General features: G+C 34.4%; 2 protein-coding genes across 3 annotated transcripts; both read right to left on the bottom strand.

The window, feature by feature from the left end:
* Positions 1-244: 244 nt before the first annotated feature.
* On the bottom strand, positions 245-3481 carry LOC104897869 (mitochondrial uncoupling protein 3). Its single transcript, XM_010684828.4, has 2 exons — positions 3011-3481; positions 245-957 (listed from the first exon to the last, which is right to left on the bottom strand). The coding sequence occupies exons 1-2, from the start codon at positions 3374-3376 to the stop codon at positions 415-417; spliced, it is 909 nt and encodes a 302-aa protein (XP_010683130.1). The 5' UTR covers positions 3377-3481; the 3' UTR covers positions 245-414.
* Positions 3482-7455: 3974 nt separating this feature from the next.
* LOC104897870 (probable uridine nucleosidase 2) lies at positions 7456-13049 on the bottom strand. Of its 2 annotated transcripts, none has more exons than XM_010684829.4 (10): positions 12891-13049; positions 11129-11200; positions 10888-11003; positions 10271-10330; positions 9966-10151; positions 9705-9809; positions 9211-9307; positions 8489-8596; positions 8252-8387; positions 7456-7844 (listed from the first exon to the last, which is right to left on the bottom strand). In XM_010684829.4, the coding sequence occupies exons 2-10, from the start codon at positions 11181-11183 to the stop codon at positions 7736-7738; spliced, it is 972 nt and encodes a 323-aa protein (XP_010683131.1). In that variant the 5' UTR covers positions 11184-11200; positions 12891-13049; the 3' UTR covers positions 7456-7735. The 2 variants fall into 2 exon arrangements, with proteins under 2 accessions (XP_010683131.1, XP_019106062.1); XM_019250517.2 differs by having other exon boundaries at positions 11129-11237; positions 12891-13030.
* Positions 13050-13674: the final 625 nt, after the last annotated feature.

Consider the following 13674-nt stretch of genomic DNA (forward strand, 5'->3'; position numbering starts at 1 on the left):
ATTAGTTGGCCATGAAAGGTTTGACTTCTGAGTGGCTATGTGGCACATATCTATAACTGGGAATCTAATATGCATCCATTTGAAACTCAAAAGTTTTGGAGTTCTCTAAGAGAAATTAAAGTTTAGCATACTTGAGATGCTACACAATCAAATATGGGCTAAACTAGCCTTTAACACGATTTTGCACTAATAATTAAAAAATATTATTGGAGCAATAACATAACAACTATATTAATAAAAAAAATTATTCGACCAATAACCAACATGATTAATTTGTTTGACAGGTCTAAAATCTCAGGATAAATTTCTTATATGAAACCTAGGTCACATAATGTCTTAACCAAACAATCAAAACCTCTATAAAAGAGATGCCTTGGAAAGCTATTAGAGTAAATATGATAATACAGATTAATATCAGAAAGAAGAAAGGCCAGCAATCTGCCTAAATTTTTCATAAGAGACCCAAAACATAAACTGCCAAGGACCAAGTCTTGCCCATGTAGGAAAGAACCCCTTCCATAACGCCTTCGCTCCTTCAAGCTTAACCGTCTTTACCAAACAATCATAAGAATTTTTGTACATCAGCTTACCATCTTCACTTGCTGCTTGATTCATCATTCTTGTTTTTACTACATCAGCTGGACAGCTCAAGGTCGTAGCTGAGAGGCCTGACATGATAGATGCTAGGGTATGAGCATATATGTTGTCATTTGCTATCTGATTCCGGATAACAAAGTGCTTTGCGTGATCATAGCATGCCAATTCTCCCATGTTTACTAGAAATGCTCTTTGCATGTTTGGGACGACCCCTTTCCAAAGTCCTCGGAAACCCTCTGCAGCAATGATCTTGCTAAAAGCATCAATAGGGCCAGAGTATCTTGGTTGCAGGCCTTGACAGATCAAACGACCATCAGCTTGCATTCTAACCTTCACTAAATCAGCTGGGCTTGCCACCACCTGTACACCTAGGGGTATGAACGAAGATTTTGAAATTTTTGCAAGCAAGATAGGATAGAGTAAAGAAGACAACAACGAAGATATACACAACTATCAGCTAATTCACAAGTCATTAGTCTGCAAGGAGAGAAATACTCTTCTTTTTTCATTCCCTATACCAGAAACTGTCAAAAGTTGGATAACACAAGTAGCAGGAAAAGTTATATTGGTCACACGCAAGTATTCTAACTTCAACCAGAATATGACATTTGAAGGCTGAAGCCATTTTAACACAATATCTGCCTGCAAACTGTACTTGCTCAGCGGACAAGGAGAAGAGCCTCCAACATCTATCTTCATCTTGTATGCAATTTCAAAAGTAAAATAACTTGTTTTGGATCCAGTATATTTGCTGGTTCCCATAGCTTATATATACCCTTCTCAACCAAATAAAGTTCGTAACAGGAACCACTGGCAGGAAGAATTTTATGTGGAAAACCCGGTTCTTTTTCAGCAACAATTATCCTCTAAAGGCAGAAGAAAGGAACAAGAAAAGCACAAACAGAAAACCAATCCAAAAGAATGGATATAATATCTGGACATTCTTTCACATTAAGTCTTTTAAGTCAACATCTTCTAAAAAGCAGCAGTGACAATAAAAATAGTATAGCTCTACAACCTGATCATTGTCACGACATTGTGTGAAATTTACACGAACTAATAGAGATGGTTTATAAAACCAACAAAGTTATTTCAGCACAAGGATGTGTATAAAAACTTACAAGTTAAAACTAAAAAACTTAGTTACCAATCCAATTACATAACTAAGCTGCAGTACACCCACAACTAAGGATGAACTTAGGTAATGAAGGAGAGATGTGAAGGAGAAGTGAGGTACGCGTGCCTTTGATTAAAAAAAATTGTGATTCATATTTCATTCGAATAGTAAGTCATCACCATATTTTGTGAAATTTTGTCCTCGAGATAATCTCCTAGGCAGTAGGCACTCAGCTATGTTCGTAACAAGTCATCCATCTTCAACCCTTGTAAGACCAAAGATGTTTGTGTTGCAAGGAAGATAAGGATGAAGAAGGGTTGGATCACTAATGCATGGAAGATGGTTCCAGCATCTAATAGTGCAATCAGAGAGAGCAAAACCAGCTGATCTTTGGCTATGATCAGGCTAAAGGTCCAAGCTTCTACATATTTTTTGAGGCCACTATATAGCTGGAGGCTGAATCCATATCACAATCAGGATCGTCGTCAATTGATATTGTATACAAAGGTATGCATGATAGCTAATGTAATCATATTATCGGCTCTAACTTTCCTTCGGATCATGGCTAACAGTCCCCTGGATGCCTGGAACTATAATTCTATATCACATTCAGCATCGCCATTTCTTGATTTTCTAAATAATGCATAACTGACAAAAACGAAGACAAATTTCTGAAACCGAGACTTTAGAAAAGCAAAGCTCACAGACTCACAGAAGTTTCATTAGTTAGTCCAATTTCCTGTCAATTTTAAAACTGCTCTGTCAACTTCCTGAAGAAGTAAAATGCGATCATCCACACACAAGATACCACTTACCATTATTTACCAACCTAAATTCCACATAACTTTCATTAGTTAGTCCAATTTCCTAATCAATAATGACATAGGATACCAAGTTTCACCCCTTTCACAAATTATAGCTTTCTCTCATCACCACAAAACCAAAATCCAGCAAACTGAAAACACCTAACTAATGCATCACAATACAATTTTTAGAAAAATTCACATAAAATGAAGATTGAAGAAGATAATTCTACATACTAAGGGTGCATTCTCTTCACCTTAAAAAAAAATGAGTTTTGGCGCTCTAATTAGGTCTAATAAGTTCAATTCAAATAAGTTTCGAGGAAAAGAACGCACCCATATATCAACATCACATAGCTCACTATTCACCAATCAATAAACCCCCCCAAGATCTCAAATCACTAATCAACATAATCTTAAATCTGCCAAAATATGAAGATTCAATTTCACAGAAGAGAAACCCAAAAAAGGCTAGAAAGTATGAAAGTTTTACCTGAGCAATAACCCCAGAAAGGCCTCCAAGAAGGGCCTTGGAGGAGAGAGAAAGAGATTGAGATTGAGCAGCAAAAAGGGTATTTCTAGACTGCTCATAACACAGAATTCGAATGGGAGTGTAAAAAAGGTGGCGAATGATAGCAGGAGATAAACCTTGGTATAAACCCAGAAAACCTTGATTTGTTACAATGTTGAGAGCTACTTTGAAGGCGTTAATGGTGGTGGAAGATGAAGCGTGAAGTTGAAGTCTGGTTTTAATTATGTCGATGGGAAAGGTGGTGCTCTCGGCCACCATGGCTGAGAAGGAGGTAACTGCCACCTTCTTGTATGTGGCTTCTTCCATTTGCTGCTGCCTCGACTTCATTGTCCACTCAGGGGAAGTGGTGGCAGTTGGCAGAGGAAGTAAGTGGTGGCGGGTGGTGGAAAAAAAAAAGAGAAGGGGAGCGATTTTAAGTAATTTGGGGCGATGTTTAACCGCAAATTTGTAGGTGCACTAGAGAGCATGATGCTCTCTGTGGACCTGTTTGATAACGGCGCCGTTTGATTGAGTAGTGCGTGAAGTTTTATCTTCCCCTTAACTAAATAAAAAAAAAAAGAATTTTGTTAAACGTAAATTGCGGCAGTAATAACTACCCACCAATATTTCCCATGAATTGCGACAGTGGGACGATCCTAGCAAGTATCTCCACATATATCAAATATATGTACCTTGTGGATATCATCCATCTTTTTTAAAAAACTACTATTATGTATGATTTTGAGTAAATTTTGACAACATTATTAACACTATATTACTAAATTACTTGGATTGCATTCACTTTGTAAATAATAACACTAATAATGATTGATTGTGAATTTCGAGATGAGTTTTGAATGACGTTAATAATGACGAAGCTATATTAGATGAAATCGGCATAGAAAGGGAACATATTTTTATATTATTTCATTACTCTAATTTTTTCTAACCATTAAAAATCACATTGCCATTAAAAAGAAACGTAATTAGTAGCATAATTGACACAATTCGTGGACTAGCAAACTGTTTTCTAACAAAATGAATTTTAGAGTAAATTTTACAAATACGAGTAAAATCATAAAAAGAACATGAAGGTGTAAAATAAAGAACATCATACTGATTACAAGGAACATTGCAACAAAAATATCAAAAATACAAAAATGAATAAAATTATAAAAAGAACATGAAATATCAAACAAAGAAACATCATAATAACTATAAAAGAACATGTGCATATAGTACTTTGGAATAGGTACCCGCCTCTTGTAAATGGGTATGTGCATATAGTACTTGAGAAACAAAAGGCTATTAAAAATTCATAAACATATAAATAAATAAGAAAAGAACATTAAAATATAAAACAATGAACAATTTACTGATTGTAAAAGACATGTGTATATAATATTGAGATTCAAAAATTATTAAAATTACAAAAATGAATAAAACATAAAAAGAACATGAAGTATCAAACAAGGAACATCATATTAATTAAAAGAACATAAGTATATAAGACCTGAGATATAAAAAGCTATATAAAAAATCATAACAAAATAAAAATAAATATGAAAAAACATGAAACTATCAAACAAAGAAAATCATCAAAAAGAATAAAGAGCATGTGCATTAGTAATTGAGAAAAAAAAATGCTCTAAATATATTATTCAACAATAGACTAAAAAAACAAGTATTATAAATGGTAGATAGAGAAGTGAGATAAGACCAAAAAAAATATAAAAGTTACAATGTCTTCTAAATAAATAAAAGTAAAAAAACCAAGGTTTATCATTTTTTTTTAAATTTGTTGTCAGATGTTTAAGGCCAAAAGCCTTTTTCCTTATACTACATTATATTGTTAGGAACACATGTAAGTGATACTATGCCTTTTCCTCCAGCAGCGTTTCATTAAATAAGTACTGCCGTTTCATGCCGGGTGTATGTAGATTACTATACACCCGGGTCCATGTTCCACAGATTGAAGTTATTTCGCATTATTATATACTTCCTCCGTTTTTTTTTAGATGTTACACTTTTCAAATCACGGACTCCTAGGTAATTTTTGGAGAGGAGAGAGATAGATAGAAAGAACAAAAATTATTGAAAGAGACGGTCTAATTTTAATATAAAAGTAGACATGGTCACTAAATGGATTAAACTAGTCACCGAAAGAAATTTACTTAATCACTATTGGGCTAATTCTCTTTCTAATATTGGGCTTACCATTGCCTAATTTTAATTTAAAAGTAGGCGGTCTCTTACAAGACAAACTCAAATAAAACAAAAGGGACCCATGTAAACATGTGATAGGAGAGAGATAGAGAGAAATTATTACCCAAAACAAAAGTGTAACATCTAATTCAAAATTTCCTAAAATAGAAAGTGTAACATCTAAAAAAAACGGAGGAAGTATATATATAATAGTTAATTGAGGTCTGATTAGATTTTGTGTCAATGTAATGGTTCCAAATATCAATTTTTTATAATTTTTACTTATACGCAATTAGAGATATTGACGTTTGAAGAAGCGTCTCGACAAACCTGAAAACTAAATGGCGCAACTATAGAAAAAAAAAGTATGTAGTTTTATGTAAGTACATCCCTGTATAATCTAACTCATTCTCCTTCCCTACTCATAAATCATAATCCCTTACTCTCTAATTTATTTTATTTTGGTGAAAAGAGAACATTTGTTACATAATCATATTAAGAGTTCGTTAAATTTTTTTTTTTAAAATAGAAGAAATTAATTAAAGTTCAAAGAAATAAGGAAAAACTTAGTGAGAAGTTACAGAAAAGTTCATAGAGTGTGAAAGTTTCAAAATAATTTTAAAAAGTTTTAAGTTCAAATAACATTAAGATAAGTTCAAGAAAAGTAGGTTGAAAGTAATATACCCTTATAAGGTCTTCTCTCAAAATAATCAAAGCTAGAGTATAAGCTACTCGGGTAGATGGTAGACACCAATCTACCATTTAAATGGTGCGCACCATTAAACACAATGAACAAAACAACATCCTCAATGAACAAACTAAACAAAAGAACAACACACGAGACTCAATGAATATCTAAATCAGCAATGAACAACAAGAAAAAAAGATGAACGTAAGAGGAAAAATCTGATGAACAATCGCTCAAGCTAATGAACAGACAAAGAAAACACAATGAACAAAGAAATATTTGCAATAAAACAAACTAAGAAACATAAAGATAAAGATTAACAAGGAGAATCATCGAGATCGATATTCATTGGAGAACAATTGATGTACATTAGTTTCACATGTTCATTGGAAAACAGTTGATGTACAATAGTTTCACGTGTTTTATGGGCTGCGTTTTGGCCCGTATCTACCATTAGAATGGTAGACATGAGTCCACCATCTACCAATTGGGTAATTATAGGTCCAATTCAATTCAAATTAAGTGATTGTTTGGTATATAGGTAATTATTTAGGCAATAGAAAAGTGATTTTCTGATTTGGCATGGTTTGCAGGAAGTGGGAAAAATGGAGGCAATGAAAATCCTTGAAAAGTTAAAATTCTCATAAAACGTGGAAATTCATTTGCCCACTCCGAATTCCCACATCAATTCATGGGAATTGCACATTCCTTGATGTCAACCAAACATATTAGGAAAATTTGTCAAAAAAAAACCTTTAAAAGCATTGTTTATAGAAAAAAAATACCATAAACTTAATTTTTTTTGGAAGATGAAACATAATCCCTTTTTTCAGTATTCTTCATCATGATTTCATTCGTGGTAAGCCCATTTTCACCCAGTTTTTTAGTTCATTTTCTTTTCTTGTTGAAGAAATTAGTATGTCTTTATGAGATTTTTTCAAACCCTGTTATGGGGAATTTAGTCTCTGTTGTGGAGATCTTCTTCACCCTTATAAGAGTTGTGAGTATGTTTTTTTTTTAGTATGAGAAATTGTTCTCATTAGTTAAAGTTTGAGACTCGACATAAAAGTATTGGAATCTCGGATGCGATAAACATAGTTAGATCAAGAATGTTTTTCCCAAACTATGTCAGAATGATAGACTTCTTCATCAATAGCTGCTTGATTCAGCAAATACAAAGGGGTTGTATTGTATTGCTCAATCTAGTTCATTGTAATTTCTTCGAAAACGAATTTGATTTAACCTTATTTCATTGTATTTATTTTTTCTTTAATATCTATTATAGATCTCATTTGACCTTCAATTAATGAAATTTCTCTTTAAAAAAAAGTAACTTTTACCGTAAATTTTTTTTGTATTGGTAAAGGAAAGTTAAAATTTTTTTTAAAAATTAGGTAGGTAAGATGAAGAATTCTACTAAACTGGCACCTCGCTCACGTTTAACCAGTCATATTTGCAAGTCAAACTCTTTGGGAGGAAAGATGATAGTAAGGAAAACCTCACCCCAAATAACCCCTAGTGAGATTTGATCCCATGACCTTGATTTGATTAAAGTTATTATTAGCTTGAAATCTATAACAACTTACAAATACAAAAACCAACTGTATTGGAAGACAAAAGAATGGTTAAAGTGCATTCAAACAATAGTATCTCTTCTCCCCAATAGCTACTCAACTACCCTCTGGGCTCTGGTTAGCACATGCCTCAAGTAGATTTATACATTAGCAACAGAGCTCAAGCCATGCATTTCACCTTACATCAAGGAAAAGACGAGTAGCGCAAGTTGATTCAATTATTGTGCTTAGCACCACAAACTATGAGCTTATAAGACGATCCATGAGCATTTTGACAACTTCTGGAGCATCAACTGTGACTGCCACCTTAACTGTAGGTTTATCGGTCCATTCGGTCACTTCTTCAAACCTATTAGATGCGCAAGCAAGTAAAGCAGAAAAATAAGCAAGTGTAGCAAGTAATAGAGGTAATATTGAAGAAAGGATTGTCCCATTAAATGGAAAAGGAAAGGAAAGAAATATACACCCATTGTCCCACAGTCCCACCATATCGTTCTAATTCCCAAATCTAGCCATTTTAGTATGAAACTCTACTTGACTAAATTTTAGCTAGCTTTACATAAGACAGAAAAGATATAGGCCCTAGGCCCTCCACATAGTACAGTTATAATAAGTGCCTAAGACACGTATTTAGTGTAATTCATTTGACTAATAAGTGAGGTATAGGCGGTAATCATACATTGAGACTGCAACGACGTCTTTTACATATCTTTATGCACATAATTAAGTGTTATGCCATGAATCTGGACTGCATACCTTTTCTGTTTGTTATACAGAATTGTGAGACCCCTACTAATGCCACTTGTTTGCACTCTTACAGCACCTTCTGTCCAAGTAAACAATGAAGGATCTATAGCAGCAAGCATGGTGGCTGGATCATGAAGATAAACACCTGCACATCACCAAATGCTTTTACCAGCTACTCGGACAAAAGAAGTATATAAAGGAACTCTTTCCGGAGGGTAAAACATTAGGAAAATTTATTCAACATACCTTTCATATTGTATGAATCATGATGGTAAAAATAATACACGTCTAAAACCTTGCACAAGTACTGAGCTAATTTTCCATTTGATGCTGCCAACTTCTCACGATCAGCATCTGCAAGTAAGAATATCAATTAACATTAATTGTCTGAGAAACACTTGACAACAAAATCCTAGCGACAATGTATGCCTAAAACCTTTACTTCATCGAGTATCAACCTCCAACTCTTTATAAAAGTCAAGTAAAGCATGATTTACAAGTTGCACAATAAATATACACTATTTTTAATTGGGGGCGGGGGGAGGTGGAGTGTAAAAAAAAATATTAAGGTATAAGTTCCAACATAATGGGAACAGGCCACAACTCGTCCTACTAGTTGGGATATCAGACTCATTATAAGGTGCAAAATATTGAAAAGGGTAGACAAACTCTCAATAAAGCCAACAGGCTCAACACTTGATGGAGTTACAAGTCAGGATCTAATGATGTAGAGTATCAATCTTCGGAAAGATAACGACATCAACCAATCCCTTTTATTTCAAAACTAAACTCTGCAGTTAAATCAACAAGCTCGGAGAAGAATATATGGTGTCAATAAGAAACTGAGAACATTAGCACTCACTAAGTTGCAATAACATTATACTACATGATTCACATTATTGGAAGATGTTATACAACTATCATGATAAACAGGTAAAAACCACCACATAATAATGCTGGCATGTTACCGGTGAAAATGACCTGGTGCGTCACATTTATTCCCACAGCGAGAATATCAGCCCCACTTGTGAAGACAATATCTGCAGATTCTGGATCACCGAATATCTGCCCAACCAATCGAAGGTAAAAAGTTCAGATTCATCCGGAAAAAAACAACACAATCCATTATCAACTTGTAGCCATGTTTTGACACAGAAATATACTCTCACAACATGTAAAAACAACACTCTCCCAATAGGAAAGCCTATACACCCAAAAGAAAAACAAAGGAAGATAAGTGATCATCCAATTCTAAAAGTCTTACAGAAATTATGTATTGAAAACAGACCAAAACAAGTTTACATTCTTAAAACCAACAAGGAAAAAGTACAGTAAAATTTAAGTATATCCACTCATCCCATACAACTTAAATTTTGATTCCTTTACACTGCAGTATTGTTCAACGAGAACTATGATATTGGACCTATGTGGACCAGGAATTTTTGAACACTGCGAAACTTACATTAGCTTCAGCTGCAGGATTTACATTGCCATTTACAGCAAAAGCTCCACCAAGAATAACAATTCTCCCAATGTTTTTAGTAAAGGAAGGATCTAGTTGGATTGCCTGTGGACCAAAATTTTGAGAGTGAACAAGTGTGACAGATAAAGGAAACAAGCTAATACAGCAAATTCCATAGAAATATGGACAATTATTCCATTTCAACTCCCAATAACACAAACAGGGCATAAGGTGTATAAGATCAAGTAAAATAAGACCAACCAAAGCAATATTCGTTAGAGGTCCAAGAGCCACCACAGTAACTTCTCCAGGATACTTATTAGCTTGCTCAACAAGAAAAGTAGCTGCTGATTGCTCAATCGGCTTCCCATTTGGAGGAGGAAAGTTTTGGTTACCCAGCCCATCTGTCCCGTGAACAAAGTCAGCTATGCGGAGCTTTGTACCTTTCTTTAACGAGCAACAAACAATGTGAAGAATATCTTCAGAAGGGCATCTTAAAAAGCTTGCAACATGATAACTTTAAAATAGAATTGAAACAAAAGGGTATTTCACGACAAAGGACATACAGTGATGGTCACATGAGATCCTTCAGCCACTGGGATATCCGTCCTTCCAGCCACCTCTAACTAGACCACACAAAAAAAGAAACCCGGGAAAAAATAGAAGAATTAACTTCAATTGAAAAGATATTGAGTTCAGTGATGATGCCAAAAGTCCATATTTGTCATATCAGTATATAGCTACGTTTCGGGTTAGCGACCTTTATGTTTGGCTATACAATTCTAACAGTGAAGATGTAAATCTTAACTGGGTCCTTTATTGAAATTGAGTAAGATGAGAAACATGCATGCCTTTAACTCTGCATATTTTTAGTTCAAAGTAAGTGACTCGCACCTGGCCTAGCCCTGTCCGTTAACAAACAGAATTCAAACCTATTGACCCGCAATGGCCCACTGCAACCCGCCCAAAACGGCAAAACCTGATGCCTAATGTAAATAATATCTCCATCATAACCACTAAAGCTAAAACCTCACTGGCATACTCACATCAGTAATTAAAATAAGACTTTAAGACTTATGTGGAACATCAGATCCAGACATGCTAGACAAATGCCATCTACAATTGTAGTTAGATGCCACTGAGAAAAAGTTTAAAGGGAGATTGGTACGATATTAAAGCATACCAAATGCAAGGCATTTCTTGTTGCTAGGGTGGTGTAGACATTGCCATAAATAGTAGTAAGACCAATCACCTCCAACTCAGGTGATTGGAGTGCCACAAATATTGCCATAGCATCATCTGCATTTATTCAAAATCATAAAACATAAACACAAATATAAAACCCGTTGCTAAAGAAAAAAAAATTAGGAGGCATAGAAAGTCACTAAAGCTTCAAGCAAGCAAGCATGATAATGAAGACGTACCAATGCCAGGATCGGTGTCAATTATGACCTTTTTCTTCCTAGGCTCCTCTGCCATTTTTTTAAGGTTGTCTCCTGATGATGAATGGCAATGAGGGTTGATAATGATACCCTATGAGTTATTGAATAATTGATAACCACATGACATCCCATATTTCTACCAATATATCATGTTAAATAGATACATAAGACCTTCAAGAGACAATTTGACAGAATTTCCTCTGTATGTTGCATGACCCAAATAAAGGAAAGATCTCAAATTGGTTTTCAGTTTCACAAAAAACTTAAAATCCAAAAGCTCTCAACTAACAGCATAAGTAATGTCTAAATTGGAGGTATTACAGCAAAATACACCATTTACGTTAAAGGTGAATGCAAAGCTAGAAACCTGAAACCAGTTATGTCAATCTAACGTATGATGTATTAAAACTCTGATTCTTAATTATTAATGCACATACGGAGTTTGAACAAAAGAAATAAATTACAGTCTAGATTAAAACCCATCTAAACCATCATGATCTCTTCCCACCCAATGGATGATCGGCCCTCACTCTAATCTTTGATTCCCATAACAAATACCTGCATTAAAGAGTTGCTTCCCCTTTCCAGTAATCTCCATACTTCCAATCCCACAAGGGAGAACAAATGGACAAATGAAGTATACAAAACAAACCCATCAGCTTGAAAGTTGTAATCACTACTCCACCCTATTAATAATAAACATGGCAATCGTAAATGTTCTTTAAATTCAACTAACCCTTTCCCCTTACGCTCTTGATTCAGAATTCTTCCGTGGCTCCATCCATTAATAATAGCAATTGGACAATCTAAGATAATATTCCTACTCTTAAACACTACTTCTGCCAAACATTTCCTTAACAAACATCAACGACTAATATTATTCATAATTTTGAGTGAGAAATTAACTACACTGTAAAGATGAGAGCATGTATAGGGAATAGTGATCAGATGTCTATTGGTTTTGTGTTTCAACATTTTGTAATAGATGAAAGTACACCCTGTAAAACTATTACACATAACACGGGCAAGTCATCCGTTCATAAAGACGAACACTAAACATTGTTCATTCATGTAACTTGGGTGCACTTTCAAAGTGAATAGATTAAACCAAGTGGTCTTGGCATAGTGATTGCTCACTTTGTCCCTTAACCAATTGATCGGGGGTTCGATCCTCAACCTTTGGGAATAGAAAGAGATTCTTGACCAGCCCTTTACCCTTAGTGGAGCACCCGGGGTGAGGGGATTAGTCACTGCTATCGCGGTGGATACCTTGATTGTTCACCGAAAAAACAAAGTGAATAGATTGAATTATTCATTGACATTAGATTATAATAGATCACAGGCTGACGGCAAAACCTGCCAATCTATCAAGTGACAAAGCACAGTCTACCAATTCCTAAATCAAGATTCAAGCAGCAGGAGGATAATCCAAATCCTTTCATAATAACCACTCATATTTCTCACAGATACATAAATATGATAATGATATGTCCAAGGCTAAGTTTCACTGGTCAATAATTCACACATGAAAAACAGTAAAGATGATCTAAACTAAACGTACTTCATTTATGCAGTCATAATTCTTGCAAATTCACATAAAGGGGATTCTAAAAATCTGTCCTTTTCACCAACAATCATCCATCAACATATTACATAACATAATATTCATATAAATAGAGAGTATAATTAATGAACATCAAACTACACGAAAATAAAAGATGGAAATAAAGAAGAGGGCCATCACCTTTAGATTAGAGTAGCTCTGCTACCTGGTGGTGGGTGGGAGAAAAAGGTTGCGCCGAATTTCAGATGAGATCACCATTCACCATCCACCGGGGAGTAATTAGGAGTTACGTTGTAAACTTGTAATGGTTATTGCCTTATTGGTGGGGTGAACTTCCAGAACATGTTGCCAGCCTAGTTCCAAGTTCCAACAAAACATTACACTACCTCCGGTCTTTACTAGTTTACGCACGCCTTTTAATATATTTATATAGATGTCCTATATTAATAAAAAAAAACTCAAATGGACCCGGCGCACACTAACTTAGTGTACACCGGGTTGGTAAGATATTAACTTCATATAGTGAATTCTACAGAGATATAGTGAACTTATATACAATATAGTATATTTTATTAACAAAAAATATAATGTGAAATTATATGCAATATAATAGAGAAATTAATTAAAATATTTTTAACATATAGGAAGATCTAATTTGCGTAGTATATATCATGTCATGTGTTCTAACCTATGGAATGATTTAGTTTGTCCATGATATAATGTGTCTAAATGATATAGTGAGTTTCTACTTGATATAATGAGTGTCTAAATGATATAGTGAATTTCTACTTGATATAATGAGTGTCTAAATGATATATAGTGAGTTTCTGCTTGACATAGTGTATTTCTGAATGATATAGTGAGTTTATGTATGATATAGTGTATGTGTGTCTGAATGATATAGTGAGTTTCTGTATGATATAGTGTGTGTCTGAATGATATAGTGAGTTTTTGTATGATATAG

This window comes from Beta vulgaris, chromosome 6 (assembly GCF_026745355.1).
Source record: "Beta vulgaris subsp. vulgaris cultivar EL10 chromosome 6, EL10.2, whole genome shotgun sequence".
Classification (NCBI taxonomy): Eukaryota; Viridiplantae; Streptophyta; class Magnoliopsida; order Caryophyllales; family Amaranthaceae; genus Beta; species Beta vulgaris.

Bases quoted from the DNA above. Each gene is read 5' to 3' on its own strand.
- LOC104897869 (XM_010684828.4), bottom strand. From the start codon at position 3,376: ATGAAGTCGAGGCAGCAGCAAATGGAAGAAGCCACATACAAGAAGGTG. The intron at 958-3,010 runs GTAAAACTTTCA...CTAGGTGTACAG, and splicing joins TTTCTGGGGTTATTGCTCAG to GTGGTGGCAAGCCCAGCTGA.
- LOC104897870 (XM_010684829.4), bottom strand. From the start codon at position 11,183: ATGGCAGAGGAGCCTAGGAAGAAAAAGGTCATAATTGACACCGATCCT. The intron at 9,308-9,704 runs GTAAGTTTCGCA...TTGGTTGGGCAG, and splicing joins ATCCTGCAGCTGAAGCTAAT to ATATTCGGTGATCCAGAATC. The intron at 8,388-8,488 runs GTATGTTGAATA...GGTGATGTGCAG, and splicing joins TGATTCATACAATATGAAAG to GTGTTTATCTTCATGATCCA.